This window comes from Centruroides vittatus, unplaced genomic scaffold (assembly GCF_030686945.1).
Source record: "Centruroides vittatus isolate TY-2023 unplaced genomic scaffold, ASM3068694v2 scaffold_435, whole genome shotgun sequence".
In the NCBI taxonomy this organism is placed as follows: domain Eukaryota; kingdom Metazoa; phylum Arthropoda; class Arachnida; order Scorpiones; family Buthidae; genus Centruroides; species Centruroides vittatus.
Genome location: NW_027122708.1, coordinates 3542746 through 3567662, shown reverse-complemented (window position 1 = coordinate 3567662; position 24917 = coordinate 3542746). Strand labels below are relative to the sequence as shown.

Genomic DNA, 24917 nt, shown 5'->3' with positions numbered 1-24917 from the left:
AACTAAGATGTGCACGAAGATTAACCATAAATAAATTAAATAATATATGGTAAAAATAATATAAAAATATATATAATAACAAAATATATAATAATAGAAAACATGGCCACAGAGGAATACCATCGGATAACTATATGTTATTAATGTATATTACTGTAAAACAATTTCCCTGCAGTTGACAACGTATCTGCATCTCTGTGATTAATGCATCCTGTTCTCAACTGCGCTTTATATATTTCTAGTTCCTTGAGGTGCCTGATTGTATGTTTTTTGGTCATAGTTCTGATAATGGAAGCCCGATCCCACAATATGTTAATTTCTTGTTGTTTGGCGAAAGGATGTTTATTTATTTATTATTCTAACTCTAGTAAGCTTTAGTAGTATTATTTTTGCAAAAGTGTAGATTTAATATTTAGTTATCTCCAAAGAAAGTAAAAATATGTTTATCCATATAAAAAGATTATTTTAAATTATCAATATTATATTTTCAAAATTATGTTTTTTATATCAATTACATACAACAGAATAATACTTAAACACAAATTTCCAGAAAAAAATTAATAAACAAACAAATTTTTACAGTTCAAACATTTTCGGTTACAATTTATTGGTCCTCATCAGTAAACAAATGCGAAAAAACCATTCTAAAAACATTTGAGCAGTAACATTTTTGAACAAAACATTTTTTTTGCTAGAAATTTGTGTTTAGGTGTTATTCTGTTCAAGTATAGTTCCAGTTTATGTGTGCAGTTGTTGTTTTTTGTTTTTTCAATTACAAACATTAAGAGCTCAACATTTAAATTAAAAAAACAGTTACTATATGTTGCATAGTTTTTCTACAACCACCATTAAATAATGACTTACTACTGTGATCAAAAAGAATCGGGAATGGTCCATTTAAACTGTATGCATGCAAGAGGGTAATGCCATCATCTTTTGTCATTTGTTATGACTTTCATTAACATCTAGCAGCAACCTGTATGTCACTATCTGGTTTTGTTTGCAAATAAACACTTGTTTTGTGTGTAAAGAACTTTTGTGCCAGCAATTTTTTAAAATGTCACATGTACTTGGACAAAGAATATGCATTAAATTTTGTTTTCACAACAGAATTATTGCTACAAAAATGCTGGAAATGTTGCAAAAGCCTTTGGTGACACCAAACAATACTATTGTCACCAAACAAGAGTTTGAGTGGTAGAAGATGTTTGAGGAAGGCAGAGAACATGTCAAAGATTAACCATGCTCTGGTTAATCTTTGACGCGTTCAACTTTGACTGATGAACAACACGTCACTCAAGTCAGAGATCTGGTGCTCAATAACCTTCATTTAACAAGTAGAGACATTATTCAGCATGTTCTGGTATCATTTGAATCTTGTCGAGCAATTTTAAAAAATCATTTGGGCTTGCAATGTGTCACTTATCGAGTCATCCCAAAAATGCTGAATTTTTCCAAAAACATGTTGAGGTGGCCAAAGAAATGATTTCTCAAAGCAAGTCGTTCTTAAAATGTATCAATACAAGTGAGAAAATATGGAGCTATGCTTTTGACACTAAAACAGGTTAACAATCAAGTGAATGGCACTCAAAAGGTGAGCAACACCAAGAAGACCCAGTCAAAATCAAGGTCATGTTGATTGTTTTCTTCAATTGTTGTGGTGTTGTGCATCATAAATTCCTTCAGACTGGTCAAACTGTCAACAAAGAATATTATTTGAGCATTTTGCTTCATTTGCATGAAGTAATTTGTAGAAAATGACCAGATGTATTATTGTGCAGTACAATAATACATCTGCTCACAATGCTCTTGTTCTTGAATTTTTGGCCACTAATTCACAAATATGATTCTGCAAGCTCTGTATTCACCTGACACATCAGGAGAATATAAAGCTTGCAGAATCACGTGACTTTTTCCTGTTTCCTTGACTAAAATTTTTGCTTTGTGGCCACTGTTTTGAATTGATTGATACAATAAAACAAAATCCAATGAAGTCCCAAAGGGGTTTCACAAAAACAACTTTAAATAATGTTTTGAGGATTGGAAAAAACATTGGCATAAGTGCATTGCAGTGGGGGATTATTTTGAAGGAGACAAAATTTTGATGAATAAATTCAAATCTTGTGTTTTATTGAACCATTCCCAATACTTTTTGATCACATGGGTATGTGCTGAATTGAAATGTTAATGACGTTGTCATAAAATAAAAATGAAAGAAAGAAAGAAAGAAAGAAAAAAGATAAATTTAAAAAATTATCGTATTGGATAGTTTTTGTTGTCCTCTGAATAAATAGTATGGGATAGCCAAGATCAAAACTATCAAATTAACGTATTATTTATCAAAACTAAATTGTTTGATAAATAATATTGGATAGCCAAGATTATAATGTGCAGTATACTGAATTTAAACAATGTCAACATTTAAAATTTTTAATTCTAACAGCCTATTTAAAGAAATCAATAAGTCTTGTCAAATATAAGCTATTGAAATATTAATTTAATATTACATTTGTCATTTATTGTCAAAAACTTCGTTTTGCATTATACTTGCATATTTTAAATAACAATCTAACTCTTGCAGTTATTGTTGAATTAATCATCCTATAAGATAAGACTTTAATGATAAATTTTATTGAAACAGTCATTTCACATATAAATATTACCCAAGAAGAAATACGTTTTAATTCTTAATTACATTACACTGGATATACAATCATTAAATAAAAAACATGAATACTGCACTTTGTATAAAGCGAAATAATAATCATAATTATTTTTTCCTACGCATAAACTTTACTTATATAGTTTAAAAAATTATTAGAAATAAAATATTTTTTACTGAATTCTAAAATTTATTTTTTCGTTAAAAATTTTATATTATTTTTTAGTTATAAATTAAATAAATTTAAAAATATTTAATAGATTACCTATGATTAGATTTTGATGTACTTATAACAGGATCTCCAACGCCATTATTACAAATTTTACCCGCATTTTCTTCACTTATTAACTGAAATACATCAATTGTTGCACGAGCAACAGTTTCCAACCATCCATTTACATCATTAGGGCTTTGTGCATTCTCATTTCGTAAAACGTGTTGATACATAAGCTGAAGTTCAAGCCATGACACTTGCAGCGTCCAAAGATCTAAACTCTAAAACATACAATATCAACTTAATATCTGAAATACTCAATGGAAAATATAACAAACAATGTATATTTTAGAATCATCAGCACATATTTTTTGGTATGTATGCTACATTTCCATTTTTTCTTCACAAAAAGTTCAAATTTAGAAAATTTTTTTTTTGTTGTTCGTTTAATTTTTGGTAATACTAATTCAACCAAACTATTTTCATTTTCAGTCACTATAATTACAAATCTATTACTCATTAATTAATGTAACATATATAACAAATGCAAAATAGAAAAACCATATCTATACACAATTCCAAAACTTAAAAATGAACACAATTGCTCTGAGTGAAGAATGTCCCAATCTGTCCCAAGAACACCCGAGTCACTTGGTGACGAGTCTTCCACAACATTGTGACTGAAGCATCACAGTTTGAGGTGAACATATTCCATACTAACAGGTCTCTCTACCTGGGTATTGGTAAGCTTCTATCCATTGTCCACCAATGTCTGACTGCTGTATGTATCTTTTTCACAAAAGACTTATTTTTATTGCTTTGATTTGTAAAATACTACAAGTTTTTGTGTATTACTGTTGTTAATAATTCACAAAGAAATATCTGTGTTCCAGTTAATAAAGTTCTAATAAACTAACATAAATACAGTAACAAAAGGAAAAGCAACTTATACTCTTTTATTCCCATGGTATAACATGGGAATAAAAGAAGAAAAAATTATTATATGAAAATTAACAAATTTAAAATTTTTATGTCAAAATTTTATAACAACTATTTTTAAAATTTGTATATACCTGGAGGATATTTGTGATCATTTGGCGCTGATCAACTGAATCTTCATTTCCGATATTAATTTCTACTTTTGGATGGCAAATCATTTGAAGTAGTTGTCTAGCCTAAGATAATAAAATAAATATTATTTTAAATATAATATATTTCAAGTTATGTAACATGACTTTTATCATATCTAATTTTTTTAAAATATCAAGAATTTCAGAAAATCAATAGACTTTTCTATTACTAAGCTAGAAAAATTTTTGTTGGTTTTCTGAGATTTTTGACCAGATTTCTTGTTCTTAACGATTAGAAATTAAAAAAATCATGAAAATATTTGTTGATATTTTTCAGGTCCAAAGTTAGAATTTGTTCTGTGCTTTCATTTATATATACAATAATCTCTGCTTGTTGTAATTATGGATATTGTTATCAATCAAATAATAGCATAACCCAAAATGTATAAGTTAAAATACACTTATAAAACTTTGCTTATTGTAATCAGAGTTCAGTTATTATTTTGCTTAGATAAATATCATTTATTTTAAGTTCTCTTTTTACACTATCAGACACATTAAATTCGAATTACACAATTTTTATGTGTTCATTTAATGCAAGAGTCAATAAAACCAAAATTTCCATTAATTGTGGCCTAATTTACTTATCTCTTAAGATCATCAGTCAGTTATTGTTATCAAGATAGGCAAATCCTAAAATGATTACAACAAATGGATTGTACTGTATTTATAAATTGTTTCATTTTTGAAACTAACCTGCTGTGGAGAAAGTACAGAATTCACTGAAAGATCTTGACTACATAGAAGATCAGGATCTCGAAGACAAAGTTCTCGAATCCATTCCTGACTACATATTTGACGTAAAACGTGTTTAGCAAATTCGCTAAGCCCTGCTGTTTCCATGCCACATGATCCACCACTTATGCCAGAACCTGCTGGTCTTCCTAATGAAGTGCTAAAATTTCATACAAATTTTTTTCTCATTGTATTAAAATATATTTTATTTACATATAATAAAAATAAATTAATCCAAATTCACAATAGCATCTTGAATTAAATGTATCAAAAAACTATATATAAAACAAACAATTCTACAAAGAATTTCAACCAGAAACTGTCAATATCTCTATTTTAAATAGTATAAGCTTTAAGTTAGAAATAAAATATTTAAAATAATAGTATCTACAAATAAATTAAAAAAATGAGATAATATATGAGGGTTGTTTCAAGAAGTTTTGTCTCCTGGACTAACTCATTTATTAATTGATGAAAGTGAAAGATGTTATATTCAAAAGAAAGTTTGAAGTTCCTGCTTTCAGATGATGTATGCATTTTTCAGATGGCACCACTGACTTTGAAGCAGTTGCATGCAAAATGTCTGCCTACATGGAGGTACGGTTAAAACAGTGTGCTGTAATCAAATTTCTGATGGCGGAAGGTGTTCCACCTATTGATATCCATCATCAAATGAGTGCCATTTATGGGAAAGCATATGTTGACGATAGCATGATCAGGAGGTGGATGCAGACTGTATGCACTGACAATCCAAGCACATCGAGTCTGAAAGACAACGACTGGAGTGGATGTCCTACATCTGTGTCCACTCCAGAGCAGGTGGAACATGTTGATAAACTGATTTGTTGTGATCATCACAACTGATTGGAATCCTGGACTGTGTATTAAAAACAACATTTTTTACAGTTAAAATAGTTTTAAGGTAAACAATGAAGGCAGGTTGCCATTTCAAAATTACAAACCTTGTTTTGTAATTTTGAAATGGAACCTGCCTTCAAAATTGACGATGCAACTATTGAGTACAACTCAGATGAGTACAACTATTGAGTACAACTCAGATGAAATAAAGGGTGGGATGCTGACATCATTGGTGGTGTTGGATCTATATGAACCAGATTGGTTTTACTGCTTGCTTCTCCATTATTTCAATTATTCAGCTAATCCAAACAGGACTCTGTCCCAATTAGTTCAGACTAGCGGGACTCTACTGTACTTGTAAAAATGTTTTCACCTGACAAGTGATCAACATATACAATTTGTTTTATTTGCACTTCTTGTAATTTTAATATTTCAAATAATCCATTCCAATTAACTAATATATGGTCTGATACATAATTAATTAGTGATTAAAAATTTATTATGAATGTTATCATAAAAAACACCCATGTATAAAAAAATCTACAATTACAATATGTAAAAAAATTTATTTATAATTCAATAACCTAATAAAATTGATATCGTTACTTACGGCATCGATAAATCAAAATCTGCATCATCTATTGGTCCTAGAATATCTTTAATGCTAAGTTCACCTTTGTTTTGAGTAATATCTGTCCTTGCTTTTGTCTCACTGCCTTCTGAATTTGAATCACTAACTATTTATTATTAAAAAAGTATAATATTAAAATAAAATTATATATTTAACTAGTTTTCTAAAATAAATTTAATTGTAATAATCCATAAATACATACAAGCATAAACAGCATCTAAAATATTAGTGTTTAATAATATAATTTTATATATATATATATATATATATATGTATATATATAATCGTCAATAGATTATTCAATTTGAGAAAATAAATAATATCAAACTTGTAAATAATAATACTTATAAATCTTAACTATAATCTTTAAATAGAACTGTAAACATACACATACCAATAATATGCAAGTTGCATAAATCATTACTTTTATTTCTAAAATATTTTTAAAGAATTAGAATGTTATCTGTATCATTACTATAAAAAGAGGAGTTCTAAAATGTAATGAATATAAGCCTCGACAAAATAATTTAAACATCAGGATGCATTATAAAATATTAAATAAGAAGTTTAATCTAGTATCATTGATAATTAGATTATGAATTGTATATTTGAACAAATAAATAAATTTATTTGAGAAAATATAAAAAACAAATTTAAATTTTCAAAGTATATGATGGCTTGCAACAATTTGACAAAAAGATATAACTGACTGGATAAAACAGAAATACAGAATTTTATTTGTTTTCAATTATTTTCTGATCTTTCTGAAAAAACCTCAGCCCTCTCATCATTTCTTTCCAGCTGAACTCATTTCACATTAGCCTATTCTATAACAAAGTTTGAAGGGCTCCCTACAGGAATCCAGCCAAGGACACTTCTGTAAACAGAACAATATCTCATAAACTAAACAATGTATGACATTGAAATCTGAGACATACAGAGAAAACATACAGGATTCTTCAAATCTTTCATAAATGCTATTCTCATATCATATGAGAATTTCCTGCAGAAGTGAATGTCAATACAGTCAATTCATGTTAATACAAATTACTAGGGAAACCTAGTAATTAGTTCACTTTATTGAAAATTCGTATTAGCATTTTTCAGGGTCAAGGTTACATAATTTATAGTGTTAAGGATTAATAAACAACAGAAACTTCTAAATTATAGGCTTAATATTTTGGATTAATTTACTGAATAAAATAAAATTTATTTACAAAAATAAATTAATGATCTAAATAATTTTCAAATCAAGCAAAATAAGGAGGAGACAGTATTTTCCATTTAAGTATGGGGCAGTATATCAGTGGTTAAACAAAACAAAGCTAAAAGAAATCCATGATTTTTTTCTGTTGAAGATTGTTTGAAAAAGTATAAAATATTTTTTGGTGTCAAAAGATTAAAATAGTAATAAAATTTGGCACAAAGCCAAATCTGGCATTACTGCATGCACTCCCCGATATGCAAGCTAGCTCATGTTTACATGGGACTGCATCCATTTAAAGGGGTGGGCATCCTTAAACTTTAAACCCTATTTTATGAGTACAGTAGAATGATCTGGTAAAACCAGACATTCGAATTGCTCTAAAATTGGAGACTGAACCTGTCTTTGCTTACTAGGAAAAGAAATCTATTCTATACAAAACAGAACATTTATTACATTACCACATTTTATTGTTCACACTGAAAAGTGTAAAAAGCAACCATTATTGGAAATAGGATTATTTCTTGGGGTTGTGAAGATAATTTACAATTTGGTTTAATAAATTTTAGTAAAATATTTTTGTTTGCTTGTTCATATGAAAATGAACATTGTGACAATGGTATTTTGCAAGTGCAATGGCAAAATTTGCTTTATCAATGTTTATTTTAAAGTGAGTTAACTATATTGCAAATGTAGAAAAAATTATCCATGACAATTTATTATTTGGAAAACTTAATGTCAGATGGGAAAATCATGCTTTTCAATCAAAAAGGTCAAAGAAAAGTGGATTACCATGAAGTAACTCAGCAAAAAACTATCATCAACAAAAATATTCAAGATAAAAATCTATCAGGAAGATGATAATGACAATGTTCCAAAATGATGAAGATAAAAGCACTAATTTCTTGATACTTGAAAATCATCATTATACTGAAAAGTATATCAACCTCCTATTTACAATAGTGAAAATACTACTACTGAAAAAAAAAATCAGCAAAAAGTCAAGAATGATCTCATTTTACTTTCCCAGCTCTATTATATATAACAGAGAAAAAGTAATTTTATCAAAAATTTCTGAAATTTTTCAGGGAGGTTTGTTTATTAGGAAATTAATGCTATTAAATTTTGGTAATTAAAGGTCAATGGGGATTGTGTGTCATATCTCCAGTAGGGTTGGACTTACATATAATTTTACTCATTATTAGCACTTAAATTTTTATAAAACCCATCCCTACCCTCAAAATTAAACTTTTTGCCATTTTATAATAGTTAAAAATATAAAAAAGTTTTTTAATAAAAATATCATAACAGATTGCACCACCAAATGTTGCCAGGAAAGTTAAGCAACTCATTGTTAGACTTTTTCTTTATGACAAGATTATTTTCACTGCAGTGAAAGTCTTAATATATTGATGGGATAAGCACCAGCAACCTAAAGAGAGACTACTTGGAAGAAACAATGTAAATCAAAAGCAGATAGAACATTTACCTTTTTTACATATTATCAAAATCCCAGTTAGGAATTGAATTACAATCATAATAATAACAATCTCTTTTATCATTATATCAACTTAACTATTCAAAAAGAAACAGTTGGCCCATTATAAAAATGTAAATTCTTATCATTAAATAACAATTAAATTGAAATTTACTTTTATTTTAGCATTTACCACTACATTTTCTTTAAATTAGTGTCTGAAACACCAATTTAAAGAAATTTATTCAATAAATTATTTACATTTTTAATATCCATAAACATAAAAATAATAAATTATTTAGGAATAAACAATTGATGGATTCAGTCTAGAAAAGATCTGCAAACTAAAGCGCAAACTAAAACAACATGCATTAATTCATGCGACGAGATAACTCTTTCGCTTGCTTGGCAAACTTTATTACAAGAGGATGCGTGAAGATTTATTTGGGTCTGATAACACATGAAATCATGTGACCCAAAGATAAAAAAGAATACAAAGATTAAAAAGAATATGATACAGTACGACAAGGAGCACGACAGATATAGCGCATGCGTGATGGTCATCGCGCTTTCGAACCATCTTCATTTGAATTTGTTCTTAAAAGATCGGAACGCAGTTTTTTAAAAATAATAGAATCCAGCAGTTAACCTGAAGAAGGACACGGAAGGCGTCCAGAAAACGTTCGTTGAATTGAATTTATTTATTTCACACCGGTCAATAGGCACAAGTGAGTTCGATTTATATTTCTGCATCCATCAATTGTTTACATAAACTCTTGCTCATCTAGGACAGATTTACAGTAATATCTATAAAATTAGTAAATAGTTAATTGATTTTAGTGATAATTTAATATTTTGGCTCATTTAATTTTATTATATTATAAGACTTCATTGCATTATATTAAAAAAGTTATTTTAGCTTCAGAAGAGTTTTGTCTGCATAAAAATTTATTGAGATTATTTATGTAAAATAAAAAATAAGAAATTATCATCTAATGCAGAATATAATGATATAAAATATAACATAAATTCAGATTATTATTCACATAAATATTGTACATACTCAATTCTAAAATGCCTTTTAAAACTGCCAACACAACTTCCACAAGCATTCTATTATGAGCAGCTGACAAAAGTTGACGATCACAAGATGATTTGATTAGATACATGGGACGGGCAGTATTAGATGCTAGTAGAGGTCCTGGGGATGTTCCTAAATGATAAACAGGCCCAGAAGGTAGCAAGTAAGATACACAATTTATTTCTACTGTCTTTAAAAGTCGCAATAACAGATGGCAGGTAAGACGGGCACCAGATTCGGCATCTTGATCTACTCCTCCTGCTACAATTTAATATATAGTAATGTTAATTAATAATATTATATAGTAAATCATTACAATACAATAGTACAGATATCCCCCATATAACATGGTAGTTAGCTTCTGAAAAAGTGCTATGTTATGCAAATCCACATTATATGAAACAAGGGACTAATACAAAGCATGAAGTTAGGTTCCAAAAGCTAGCAAATGTATATTATTCTTTTTCACAATTAAGAAAAATATGTTTATTAAAGCAATTAATAATAAACTAACAACTAGAATCAAAAGTTCAACACATTATTATTAATTTTTTCTTCACTGTTAAACACCATTAAATGAATATGTTTTCTTTTTGGTGTTTTATTTGTATAATACAATGTGACACAAGGGTGATCTGCCTACTGGGGGACTTTTGTGGGGAAACTGGTCCCCATTTAGGTGTTATAAACTTGAAGACACCCCAGAAAACTCCAAGTGGCCAGTCTATTGGCAAGGTGCAAACCCACAGCCGACTACTAAGTTTAGAGTTGAGTGGTTTTATCCATTTGGCCAATGGTAGATGCTGTTTTCATTTTGGCAAAATATTGTCATTTTCTGAGCTTTCCTGTAGACCTTAATCTGAAGTATCAATAACATCTTCACTTTTCTCTACATTTTTCATAAAATCTGATATTTTCATTTGCTTGCATTTGCCTAAGAGATATTTAATAGTTTAATCTTTTCATGTAGTAACTTTTAATTTAATCTATAAAAGCCAAACACAGTGACAGTCTTTTCAATTCATTTAGAGCACTATCATCAATGACAGCAATACTTGGTTTATAGAAAAGCTAGAACAAGGGGGAAAAAAATGTACAATCAGTTGTCATTAAAGAAAACCAGACAAAAGACACAAAACGTTGAAAATTTCAATATTCTAAAATTCATGGGCAAATATGAGGCAACAGACATGCTTGCTTGAATAGAAAAATATTGCACTTAAAAATTGTGACCTTTGTATGAGGATGTTGCCAATTCTCAAACCGTGTCAGAGTAAAACCATGTTATAGGAATATCATGTTGTACAAAGGATACCTGTATATTACAATTTGACAAGAAACCATTTTAACAGCAATTTACCTGGGCATGCAGAGCGTAAAGAAGGTAAAGCAACATGTACAACAAAATCTTGGAGAGAAAAACATCGTCGTGCTACTAATATAGATGTAAAAACAGCTAAATTGTCATGGATGGATAAATCACCTACCTAGAATTTTATATAAAATAGCTTAAAATATTTTATATAAGAACTAAAAGTATATTATCTAAAAAAACTGATAATACATTTAGTAATAAAACAGAAAATATATCTTAATACTTAAGAAATAAAATTTTTGGTTAAAATTTAGAAAATTATTTTATTTTCCATATTTTTCACCATACATCTTCCCAATATATGCTTGACTCAATTGATAGCAATAGATTTTTTATGTTTTAAGCACACTGAGACTTGTATGAGGCTTGGGCAAATATGAATTATAATTTGTAAATAGAACAAAAATTGTGATCCACCTACCAAAACTGAAGGTTCTACTTTTCAACATAATCCTCCCTGTCTGCAATGCACTTGTGCCAGCATATGGAAGTTTGCAGACAGCCATTCCTGAACAGCCTGTATCAAATTCTCATTATTGTCCAAGCTCTTTTCCACCCAGATATTCCTTTAGAGAGCCAAAGAAGTGATCAAAGGGTGCAAGGTCCAGATTTTATGAAGGATGTGGGATAAGGTCCCATTTCAGTTTCTTGATAGAATAAGAACACGAGACAACACCCATCCACATGTGGCTGCTTGCACTATGACTACCATCCAAAAAGTGAAATAAAACATTATCCCACATCGTTCTTATGGAGGATTTGGACCTTACACTCTTTGATTATTCCCTCTTCAGCCCCCTAAAAAATATCTGGGTGGAAAAACGTCTGGCAATAATGAAGATGTGATACAGGAACCACCAGCTATAACCAAGACTCCTGAGTGTCATCTGCAAGTTTCCAGACCACTGGTGCAAGTGCATTGCAAAATCAGGAAAATTATATTGAAAAGTGAATCAACAGATAGTTTGGATCAACTTCAGTTTTGGTAAGTGAATCACAATTTTATTTTGTATTTACAAATTACAATTCATATTTTCCCAAGTCTCATAATAAATCACAACTGACTTCTTATATTTGAAATTCAACAAAAATGACTGCAATAAAAATTTGCCAGGACAATAAATGTACTTCAAAAAATTCACAAAATTTACAAGAAATGCTAACATATTCATTTTCATCCTTTACTATGTCTCAGGAACAAACAGTCTCATACCAGAGTCAAGCTTTTCCTTTAGGCTTTCATATGTTTTACATATTTAGGCAGATGAAAGTCACATATAATGTGAGTCGCACTTTTTATATGCAAAACATGTTAAAATTAACAAGTTTTTATTAATTTATGTTTTATAACTGTGCCACTGCCAAAATGGAAGTTTTAAAACATGTTTTGCATAGTGAGAAAGATGCAAACCTAAAGAAAATAGTCAACTCTGTCTTGAGACTTATAGTTCCTGAGATGTGATAAAAGACAATAATCAGAAGACATTTAGTGTTTCTTGAAAGTTTGTGAATTAAAAAAAAAAAAAAACTGATAAAAATGCCATTTATGTTGATGTAAATTTGAGATATAATAAATTTCAATTTACTTTACCCAAACTATAAATGTTGATAAAATACAATTTTCTGTGAATAACTCAGATTATTTGTGTTTAAAAGTCAATTTGAAAGCAGGTACAGGTCATACACGACATGGGTTATCTGTTGATTTTAAGTTGCAATTATGACTCATCCAACAGTTTTTTTTATTGTATAAACCTAACAAAAGCAATTTAGAAAAATGCAAAATCTTGTATTTACTTCAACATATGTCATTGTGATTTTTCCCAAAACCGCCCCTCTCATTTTTTGTATGTCAAAACATGCTTTAATTGATGATATTAGATACTCCTATTTAGATTTATATCTTTAAACCAGATATATTTTTAGTAATTTCCACCACTCTATATAACATCTCTTAGAAAACTATTTAGAAGCAGACTAATAAATACAACTAACTCGATAATTACTTCAAATATCAAACAAAACAGCCAGGTTCCTTTATTCGGTGGGCTAGTAAGGCTAAATAATTAAGTAATTTGGCTGGAGGTAGACAGTTAGGCCATCATCTCTTGTTAAATTTATTTAGTCTTAATAGCCCAATAAAGGAATCTGACTACTTGATATTAGAAGAATACTAGCTGTTTAGAATGAATAACAGCTATGCAATTGACTTAAAATTGTGCCATTAGACATTAAAATGATTTCTACTTAATTTTTTGTTTATTTTAATATTTATTTTTGTCATTCAGCTACCATTTTCTGTTTTTGACAATGCATTTTAGGTGGATCCATCTCAAATATTTTATCTTTTCCATATCACTCATTCCTATTTTCAACAGTAATTTCAGAGGTTTAGGTATACAGTAGGGCAGATTGTGAAAAGATTTTATTTCCATACCAGAAATTTTTTTAAAGTGTATGCACCAGTGCAGATTATATACAGGAAATTATGGTAATTTTTTAAACAAATTTTAAATCCTTAATTCAATACATAAAATACCAATTAAATCAAATTTTGATTCCAATAAAAAGTTTTAATAAAAATGTAATTTTTAAATACACCAGGTTTATAATAATGAAAAAATATAGAATCAAATATAAATAAGCCAGTACAATTATTTGTATATTAATAAGAGAAAATGGTATTCCAATTTATTTAGAATGCTTTAGAAAATTTCTATTATTTATATATGCAAAACTTCACATAGTAATTCATAAAACTTATTTCAAATTCCTTTTAATTTTTGTGAAATAATTATGAAAGATTAAATCTTTTTTACATATTTTCTTTAAACAAATATAAATATCTTTTTCATCATAAATTAATAGTAAAAAAGGCAATATGTAATAGTTTTATGGAAAACTATAGCACATATTGCCTTTCTTTCACACATTTTTCCCCCTGTAGATATCAAAACTGCAACAGATGAAATATACAATCAATTAAATAAATAAACATTAGTAAATCTATCTTCCTTTTCCTTATAAAATTAACAAAATATTTCATTTGAAAATTTACTATTGTTGTATATAGTCCTACTAATTTATTTATTTATTTTTACATAATTAGGAATTGCCAGCTGGTAAAAAGATATCCATCCCCAATTAACAAAAACCTCAACGGTTTTTGTTAATGTTATCCCAATTTTATGTACATACCTATAATAATTTATAAAATAATGACTTATGTATTTGATTTACACTTACATCTACTTGTGTCAACACATCAATAAATCCACATCCATGATTTGATGAACAACATAAAGCTCGTAAAACTCCTAACCATTCCGCACTTAAAGCATTACAATTTGCTGTCAGTTCTGCACATAACACAGATATTTCATTCAGCCTAAAATAAATTAATACAGTTATTTTTAAAATTAAATACAATGTATATATTATAATAAACAATTAAATTTTTTTTATTTACTTACGTATTTGCAAATAATTGTTAAAATGATAAAACTGAATATAAAAACAGAAATTATAGGTTTATAAAGTTTTATAAAAATAAAGATTTTTAGAGAAAAATTTATGTTCTTTACATTAAGTTTTTGAGATTTGTATTCATATTTAGTTTCGCCAATACTGCATATAGACTTAACAATATTATAACAATTATCATAAATATGTAATCATGCATGAGTACAAGTGAGTAATTGTGCATACACACACATCTATGGCTCACTAAGGTGTTATTTGTTCTATTCATACCATTAAAATATTGTACAGGTATACCTCGTCTTACGTCAATAATTGGTTCCAGGAGAAGCGACGTAAGTCGAATTTACTTGTGTAGTTATGATGTAAGTCGTAGTTTCGACTTACGTCGTAACTAAACGCCAATAATGGAGGAAACGCCAATTATGAGCACTTAAAGACCGCTAAATAAGACGACAACACAGGACACAGATGTTTTCATGTTTCATTCTCTAGAATTTATGATGATTATATTAACATTTACTGTAAATATACATATTTTAATATGATTTTATGTGCTTTTAACGCTTTTCTAGTGATATTACGACTTCAATGTTTGTGGCGGACGGATTTAAAGTCGAATAAACTGATTTAAACTTGATTTTTATTTTTCCATATACTTTTTTGACAAACGACGTATAATCGGGAACGACATAACTCGAGGTATACTTGTATTTTCATTTAAACACTATTTTAATGGTTAAATTACTGATTTCAAAATTGCAATTCTCAAGTAAATAAGGAACACAAATTTTTGAGTAAATAATACAGTGTGTTCTACTTAAAATTAGCCAAACTGAGAAGACGAAACATTATCAATGTAACTTTTATAGGGAACTTTCAGAAACATTAGGAATATAAATATTATAGAGGTTATTTTAAAGGGAAAGTATCTGAGATCAATCCCAGAACTATAAACAAACTGAAGGAAAGCATTCACAAAAGCATTGAAGCTACTGTAATCAGTATTTTACCTAAGGTCTGAACATCATTACACGTGTATAAAAGTGCATAGATGTTCAAGAACATCACTTTCAGCAACTTCTGTAAGTTTTTGTACATTTAAATAATGTTAAAATAAAGTTTCTAACAAGCATCCTTTGCCTAAATTCATTTGTATCATTTCCAGTGAGTGGGGTCAATTTTATGTGGGACACACTATATAAGTAATTCATCAATTCCACAGTAATATATTTTTTTTATTGAATATATAATAATAATAATAATAATTAAATTTTATGTAAATATAAATTTTTGGATTTTTTTTATTTTCAATTTTATGACAATTTATCACAATTCATTTGGAGAGAAAATGCCATAAAAAATTTGTATGTTAAATATAGAATCAAAGCATATGGAGAATGTTGAGAAAAAACACAGAAATCAAACTGTTTCTTTGTAATACTAAAATATTTAGCTATGTATTATATTTCTCAACAACATAAAGTTAAAACTTCAATTCACGAACAGATTCATTCTTTGCAATTATATGAATTGCAAAGAATGGTATTCCTGACATGGCTCGGGTCGCAACATGACGACCTTGACTGGTAGACCTGAGATATCTCGTTTCAGCATCGGAACATTTTTAAAACTAGATGTCACTAGTCGTTATAATTTTTATATTAAAACTAACTTCCAAAATATAATTTTTTTTTGTTTTTACATTTATTAATATATTTAGTTTGTTTGTGCAAAATAAAAAAATAATTTTGGACAATACAATAGCCACAATTATTTTTTTCAAAAACGTGTAATTTTCATTAGATTTTAACATCAACAAAAATTCAACGAGATAGGTTAATTTACATAAAAATAAAATAAAAACATAATCATACCTATCTGCATCTCTTGCATCAGATATACTATGTACTGCATTACATACAAAACTGTAGCGTGAAGAAGCATTTTCATTCAGCTGTTTAATCTGTTGCGGATCAACTTTCATTCTAAAATTGAAAGACAAATACTGATATAAAAAAATTTAAAATTTTTCTTATAACTATTAGAAGATAACAAATATTAACTCATAATACAGTTGAGTATCCATCTAATCCAGAAATTCATAATCCAAAAACACTCAAAATTAAGTAGAATTTGCAAATAGTACAATTTTCAGAATTCTAAAATGTTTATACATACTCAGAATTTCCAAAGCTCTTAAAGTAAATTTTTCCATTTAAGGTGAGAAATTCAACATATTCATGTGTATTTTTCTAATCTAATGTATAATGTTCATTTCAAGTGTGAAATTTATAATAGTACAGTAAGACCCCACTTAACATGGGGGATGTGTTCCTAGACAACAAAGTGTTAAACGAGGTAATTTTAACATATCAGGTCAGTCCATAAGTTTGTGCGTATTTTTATCTACAAAAAAAGCAGCAAAAAATTTTAATTAAATTTTATTTCAATCTATAATGCATTCACCATTATTTTGTACAATTTCTCGCCATCTTGATGGTAGCTTTTTAATCCTGTCTTCGTAAAATGATTTTGGTTTTGAATCAAAATATTCAGAAATAGCCTTTTTTACATTGTTCTCATCCTCAAAAGTTTTCCCTTTTAAAAAATTCTGCAAACTGCGAAAAAGATGATAATCACTGGGAGCAATATCTGGCAAATATGGTGGATGAGGTAAAATTTCCCAGTTGTAGCTTTCAAGTTTCTGTACAGTTATTTTTGCAGCATGTGGTCTGGCATTGTTATGCTGCAAGAGAACCTGCTTTCTGTTCACTAACGACAGTCGATTTTTTTTTCAATTTTTCATTTAAACGCTCTAATTGCTCACAATACATTTGAGCTGTAATTGTTTGATTAGGTTCTAACAGCTCAAAGTGAATTACACCTGACATATCCCACCAAACAGACAAAAGAATTTTTTTTGGATGCAACCCACCTTTTGCAGTCGGTTTTGGCTGCTTGTCGCAATCCATCCATTGTCTTTTTCTTGTCACATTATTATAGAGGATCCATTTTTCATCTCCAGTAACCAGCTTACCAAGAAAAGGTTCTAAAGCAATACAGGATAAAAGAGACGTGCAAATGTTTACACGTTGTCAGTTAGCTATTGACAGTTCATGTGGTATCCATTTTCCTAGCTTTGAAACTTTTCCGATTTGTTGTAAGTGTCTATGAACAGTTCCATGAGATGAATTTAAACGTTCCACAATTTCATCAACTGTTAAAGATGGTTCTGCTTCAACTAGTGCAGAGAGAGCATCATCATCAAAGTCAATGGGTCTTCCAGTACGAGCCTTATCCTCCACACTAAAATCATTGTTTCTAAATCTTTCAAACCACTTCTGCGCAGTCCTTGCACTAATTACAATTTGATTATGTACAGTATTTATTTTTTTGGCTGCATTTGTAGCATTCTCACCACTTAAAAATAAAAAGTATAAAACATGTCTTTTATATTCGTCGGTTACTTCCATTTTAACGAAAATAAACAACTGAAATGTTCACAATTCTGAACAGTATTATATGAATGAGATCCAATTTAACACTTCAGTGTAAAAATTATCACATTAGACTGACATTTTTAACAGCAAAACAAGATTTTTCTCAAGGTCATAAAAATGCGCATGGACTTATAAACTGGCCATACATAGTAAATAGGGACAAGGGAACACGTGACCAAAAATAAACAAATTTTACTTTAATTTTAAGTTATTTTTATATTAATTTGTATAATAATATATGTTAAATAATGCATAAACATATGCACACAGAAATGTAAAGTTCATTTTTTTGTGATGAAGGTCCTGACTTTTCTGAAATTCTTGATTTTTTGTAATAAAGTCATGAAGTTCTTTCCTTCAGCAAATGTCAGTAGCAGAAGATCGCATCCAAAATACCTCGTTTTGCTTTTGCACTCCTTTTAAAATCTGAATCATTCACTACAGTTTGATCAACAATTTCGATTATCGTTACCAAACTTTTACTAAGGAATCTGTAGAGAAATTTTTTGGGTTCTTCGTTTTCAGAATCTCTATTTTCCAGCTGTACACGAATACCTTGTTCTGCCAGTTTTTGAAGGACGTCACTGGTAAGACACTCACCAGAAACCTGCGGTAACTCCTCAATATCCTGCTCGTCTACATCTCCTAGTCCTGCTGTATCAATTAGGTTGACAATTTGATCAACAATAGGCTCTCTTCTCGTTGAGAATTCTTGGATACCTTCAGCCATAACTTCTTCCACAATTCGTTCATGCATTTATCAGTTAATTCTTGCCAAGCAAAGCTGATATTGCCTATGGCATCCACGATGTTATATTTTGTCCAAAATTACACCAAACAAACATAGATTTAAAGAAAGTGCACCTTTTTCTGATTGGTTTGTGTTTGTAAATAATTGTATTATATACGAATCAATGAAATGCCATAATAATTTAAATCGGCATAAATTTTGAGCTTTTTTTTAAGGCTTTGAGCAGACCACGTTATATTGAATCAGCGTTAAGGGGGCCTTACTGTATATTAAATTTTTGTTTAAAAAGTTTTAATATAATATTTAACATCATTTCTCATATTTATGTCCAATAATTGAATAAATTAATAAAATTTGTTGTTAAAGCATGATTGAAAATACTAGAGAACAAAAAAGTTTCAGCACAACACTGAATATCTCATGCCTGATAGTACTAGATGAATGAAAAGTGCTAAACTACAATAACATAAAATGTTAAAATTAAATTATTCATGTGTACACACACACAAACAAACAAAATAAACAAAATTAATATATATATATATATATATATATATATATATATATATATATAAAATTAATTTCTTCATCTAATATATATATATTAGATGAAAGAAAAGATTAAATTACAAATTATTGTTTCTATCTTAACAAAAATTATGCATGCAATGAAAGAAATTTTCAAACTAAATACAAAATATCCAAATAATGCTTTTTAATCTAAAACAGCGGTTCCTAACCTTTTTTCATTAGCATACCTCCATGGCATTTCCAATTTCCCAACTTATCTACAAACAGGCATGTGCAAATCTCGCACTGCTTGTTTGTAGAGAGTGTTGCTATTTTGAGTTTTATTTTGACTTGGTTCTCGGTCCCGAGTACCTACAAGTCTGGTTTTTTTTATGCGCGCATGATTTAGGCACCTAATACTTTGTACCAAATTGCAACTTTTGACATGTACTCCTTCATACCTCTAAGCTGGTAACACAGCAGGTAGTACAATTTTATAAACAGGACATAGTCTTGTCAATAAAAAATTAATAAAAATACTGAATAAATAATGAAAAAAATTACCACTTGTAGAGAAAATCTGGAGAAACTAGCTATGTCCTTTTCCTTGCTAACAATAAAAAATACTTTTTTCAAACAACACCCCACTCCACCATCAAAAGTCTGTAGAATAATCACTAATCACAAATAATGGTATCCCCACTACCACTGACTGACTACTCAACATTTATTGATCTGTTGCATTGTACAATCGGCAGCATAAGTTTTTATTTCTATTTTTGTATTTTGAAATGTATAATAAAGTTTGTGATTGTTGCAAGAAACATTTTTTACCTAATAATTTTTTAATACTATTAATTTGTGATACATAATATATTATTTTTTCTGCCATAATAACTAACTTTTTTCTGTACCCCTAAACAACCTATCGTGTACCCCGGGTTGGGAATCGCTGATATAAAATAAAAATATTCAGTTATAGTTCTCAATGTTAATTCAAACAACTTTTAGAATATTTCATGTTAAATTAATATTTTAAAAAAATTAAAAAAACAATTTTAGAACTTTTTACCAAATAAACCAAAAAATTTTTCATCTTGTTTTAATCTTCAAGTATCACAATATTATAAACTTTATCTTAAGATTTAAAAACTTTCAAACTTTCCAGCTGTTGACTATCAAAGCTTTTTTTTTTTTTTAATTCCAAAAAAAAATCATTTTTAAGATAATCTATACTACAAGAAGAATCACATATTATAATATTAACATGATATAAATTCTCATTTTTAAAAATTAGGTATATAAAAATCAATTATAATAATTATATTTAATCTTAAATTATTTTAATATCCAAGTTATATATATGCAATAATCAAAATAACTAACCTTGGATTATTTATATAATCAATCATGTATGTTGTATTCCACAAAAGATTAAGAGCCGAAGGTTCATGTGATACATATAAAGCTTCTTCAATTTTTGGATTCACCAAACCAAATAATTCAGAATATTTTGTCTGAAAAATAAGAATATTGCATCATTTTTAAAGTAAAACTAAAGGAAAAGTCAATGTAGCAAAGTAGTTTAGTATAAAGCCTAATAAATCACAGTTATAATTTACAGTATTAATAAGTTTAAATAAACAATAATTTGTATAAAAATTCAGAAAACTTACTATTTTTAAATGACAATGTTGCTTAATACTGTTTATAATTTTCTGTTTTATGTATAAAATTATAAAATATGTGTTAATGTCAAATTACATCTCTACAATTAACAAGGAGACATCCAAGCCTTGACATTTTGGATTTTGTTGAGATTTTAATGTTTTAACACACACCTTCCACTAATGCACAGTAATGTAACTTGTACCAATTAGCAATAGTTTTAAGAGAAATCATTGTTTAACCCTTCCCATGCGGTTATACGCCTTTAGGCGTATGTCACGTGACTTGCCGTTAATTCGTGATGCGACGTACACCTTTTGGCGTAATTAATCAAAAAATTCGATTATTTTGTGTTATATTCGATTTTCCAGCGATCTTAGATTTGATTCGCTATTCTGTAGGTCGATTGACTTTGTTTAAGCCAAAAAGTGTTTTGTGACCACCCCTGGGTTATAAATATTTCGGTAAAATAGACCCTCTCCCTGCCAAGTAATTAGAGACATAGTGTAAATAATGGCAATAACTTCTCCCCCGCTCTAGCTAGAGAGCTGCGGTTTCTTTTATTTAAAAGAAGACAGATGTATCTAACTAACAAATGTACAAAGTTTAGCGATTTTCTGTAAATTAATTATTTTTTTCTTTTGTTCGTAAGCTTCAAATTTTAATATTATTTTAAATTTCTATTAAACTAAAAATTAAACAATCATAAACTGTGATATGTTCTTAATTAAACACAAAAAACAGATTAAACATAGCGCGATTTAAAAATTATCCAAAAACTGCAAAAAATGCGCTGCATGACGAATTCCACTCAATTATTTGCTGTAGATCACCAGCATGGAAAGGGTTAAACTTTTCCACGAGGATTATACAGCTATATATATATAAATGAAGATGTTTGTTTGTCTGCTATACACTCCTAGGCTGTTCAACCAATTGTTATGAAACTTGGCAGTTATGTTTTTACATACTTCTAACTTAGATAATGATTTACACAAATCCAAAAATATCTATTGGATTTGTATAAATCATTCAATTTCTATCTACATTCAATTTGATGATGTACAGTACTTTCTTATTTCTAATAAGCACCTCCAGTAGCCGAGTGCATAAAACCATTGAATTCTGATAGTTAGTTGTGGGTTCAAGTATGGCCAACAGGCTGGCCACATGGAGTTTTCCAGGTTTTCTTCATGGTAATAACACCTAAATAAGGTTCAGCTACCAATAAAAGTCTTCCCAGGATGCACCCCTCTAGACAGATTGCTCACATGTCACATTGCCGTAACCAAACAAACCAAACTAATTCTAACGAGCAATTATTTATTGTGACATCATCACAATGCTGGGCTGCAACTTTTCATCACCATGTTCTTAATTCACTTCGTGGTGGTCTTGCACTTGTACATAATACTTTTCCTGTTAGCAATAGAGTTGTTTCGGTTTTATCTAACTCCATTCAGGGGAAAGTTTTGAATTGAAGTAATGTGATTTTCATTTCAAACCAGATGTTCATATATAGTTAATCTGGACCTCCTACCCTTAAGCTTTCCAAATCTGGTCTTGACTTCATCCTTTCTTGAGATTAAGGAAGGACTGACAGACAGACAGGAAATGACAGTCGAAATTTATAGGTCTACAATTTTTTCAAATTGCAGCCCAATAATTTTTGATAAGTGCAATATTTATGAGAACATACTTCCCACGTGGTTTATACAATCTGTTTCCAAAATTTAAACACTTTATCATCATGAAAAAAGAATTATTCTAACATTTTTACAAGACTTTTTTATTTGAACAAGTTTTATATGAAGTCTTTTGAACATTAAAGTTAGCAACTTCAATCACATGCGGGGCTATCACAATCTATCCAACACAGACCACTTTTCAAATATTAATAGTGCACCAGTAATAACTAGTAGTCACTGACTGTCTCTTCTGGGAGGTGGTCAACAATTACTTTTGGCCAAAATTACTTCAATAGCCTTCCGCAACAGTCCTTTCTTTCTATTGGACTAATGGTGTGGTGGCATTCAAATAGGAAAATTACATAAGATAAGATTACCAGTCTGCACAAAATACGCTTAAACTGGTTTTCCGGGGTGCCAAGTTTAAATACTTGGTCTTTTTTTTTTGTGAAATTTGATTCATTGGCAAATTATCGTTTGATATTTAGCTGTGAATGGTACAATTTCTTAGAGTTAACATTAGGAAAAGATTAAATTAAATATTAAATTTTTTAAGATATTGTATTTTCAACTGGTGTCTACCTGACCAATGAAATTGTACCATTTTTTACCACCCGAGTATCATGATAAACATGACAATGGTAGGCTGAAATAACCAAACTCTTTATATGGTTTCTGTTTTAATGTTTGTTATATTATAGTATTTGATTTATATGACTACAAAGGTTATCATAAGTAAGAATTTTTTAAAAAGTGTTAGATTGGTCACTTGGTGTGATAGCACTGAGTGACTAATCTAACGCTTTTTAAAAATTTTTTATTCCTCTACAGTACACAATTTAAAGAATTTTTATAATGTGTTCGATTGGGCACTTGGTGTGATAAACTCTTATGTAAGATAACCTTTGTACATATAAATCAAATATTATAACATAATATAAATGTTAGAAGTATGAAATAATCTATTAATCTTAATTTTTGCTGATGTTATTTTTTGCCTGAGCAACATTGGGCTCATCTGCTAGTTTTATATCTAAAATACTATTTTTGGCTAAATATATTTTCTAATAATTCACTATATTGCACACTTCAGAAATTGTGAAAAAGCAAGATGAGCTCATGGTGTCAATCTTTCTTTGTAACCTGGTGCTTTCTCACTGGTCCATACAAACTTGTTATGATTAGTTTATAGAATTTGATATATAATGCACATAGAAAAGTTTAAAAAATGATTTATCATAAAACTATTCTCATTGGCACAAGTTTTGTTACAATGCATTAGTAGAAGGAGTGCACTAAAACATTAAAATTTCAACAAAATCCAAAATGTCAAGACTTGGATGTCTCCTTGTAAGATATTTGTCTATGTCCTTTTATTTAAAAATTTCAAATAATTATTATCTTTGAAGTTTCTAATCTTTTAGAATATGAAAGGTTATTTTAACCAATATGCTAAATTCATTTAAACTTAAAAAATAATATGCGACAAATTCAAAACATATATTTTTCAAACATTTGTATTCGTTTAAAAATGATAACCATTTAAATTTCATTTCTTCTCCATTTTCTCGAGGAAAAAAAATAAAAGAAAAATTCCTTAAACTTTCATAAACTTGATTCTAAGATTATTTATGAAAAACTATTATTATAAGTTCTTATAATTTTAAACACTTTTCAAGTCATTACAAAACACATCATTTATATATTAAAATTCAATCTATTTATTGAATTTGATATATATTGAAGGACATTTAATCAGAAGTGCATTTTTAATATAAAATAAAGAATTAAGAATGATTAGTCATTTAAATTTAGTATTAAGTGTATAATAGTTTTTTTTTTTTCTTCACAAAAATAAATTATTGAATCATTTGAAAATTAAAATAAACTATTGAAAACAAAAATATTGAATAATTTTTGTAAACACATTATTCAATATTAATAGAAAAC

The 24917-nt window shown here is 28.6% G+C and overlaps 1 protein-coding gene across 4 annotated transcripts in view; it reads right to left on the bottom strand.

Moving 5' to 3' along the window:
* The window catches only part of kto (kohtalo), a 135392-nt gene that overhangs the window by 45161 nt on the left and 65314 nt on the right, over nucleotides 1–24917 (bottom strand). For all 4 annotated transcript variants that reach the window (XM_067287050.1, XM_067287052.1, XM_067287051.1 and 1 more), the window contains exons 20-28: nucleotides 20998–21128; nucleotides 16725–16835; nucleotides 14614–14755; nucleotides 11353–11479; nucleotides 9975–10253; nucleotides 6210–6336; nucleotides 4703–4901; nucleotides 3950–4051; nucleotides 2928–3157 (exon numbers count right to left, since the gene is read on the bottom strand). In XM_067287050.1, the coding sequence (XP_067143151.1) occupies nucleotides 2928–3157; nucleotides 3950–4051; nucleotides 4703–4901; nucleotides 6210–6336; nucleotides 9975–10253; nucleotides 11353–11479; nucleotides 14614–14755; nucleotides 16725–16835; nucleotides 20998–21128 (1448 nt within the window). The remainder of the gene's footprint in view (nucleotides 1–2927; nucleotides 3158–3949; nucleotides 4052–4702; nucleotides 4902–6209; nucleotides 6337–9974; nucleotides 10254–11352; nucleotides 11480–14613; nucleotides 14756–16724; nucleotides 16836–20997; nucleotides 21129–24917) is intronic.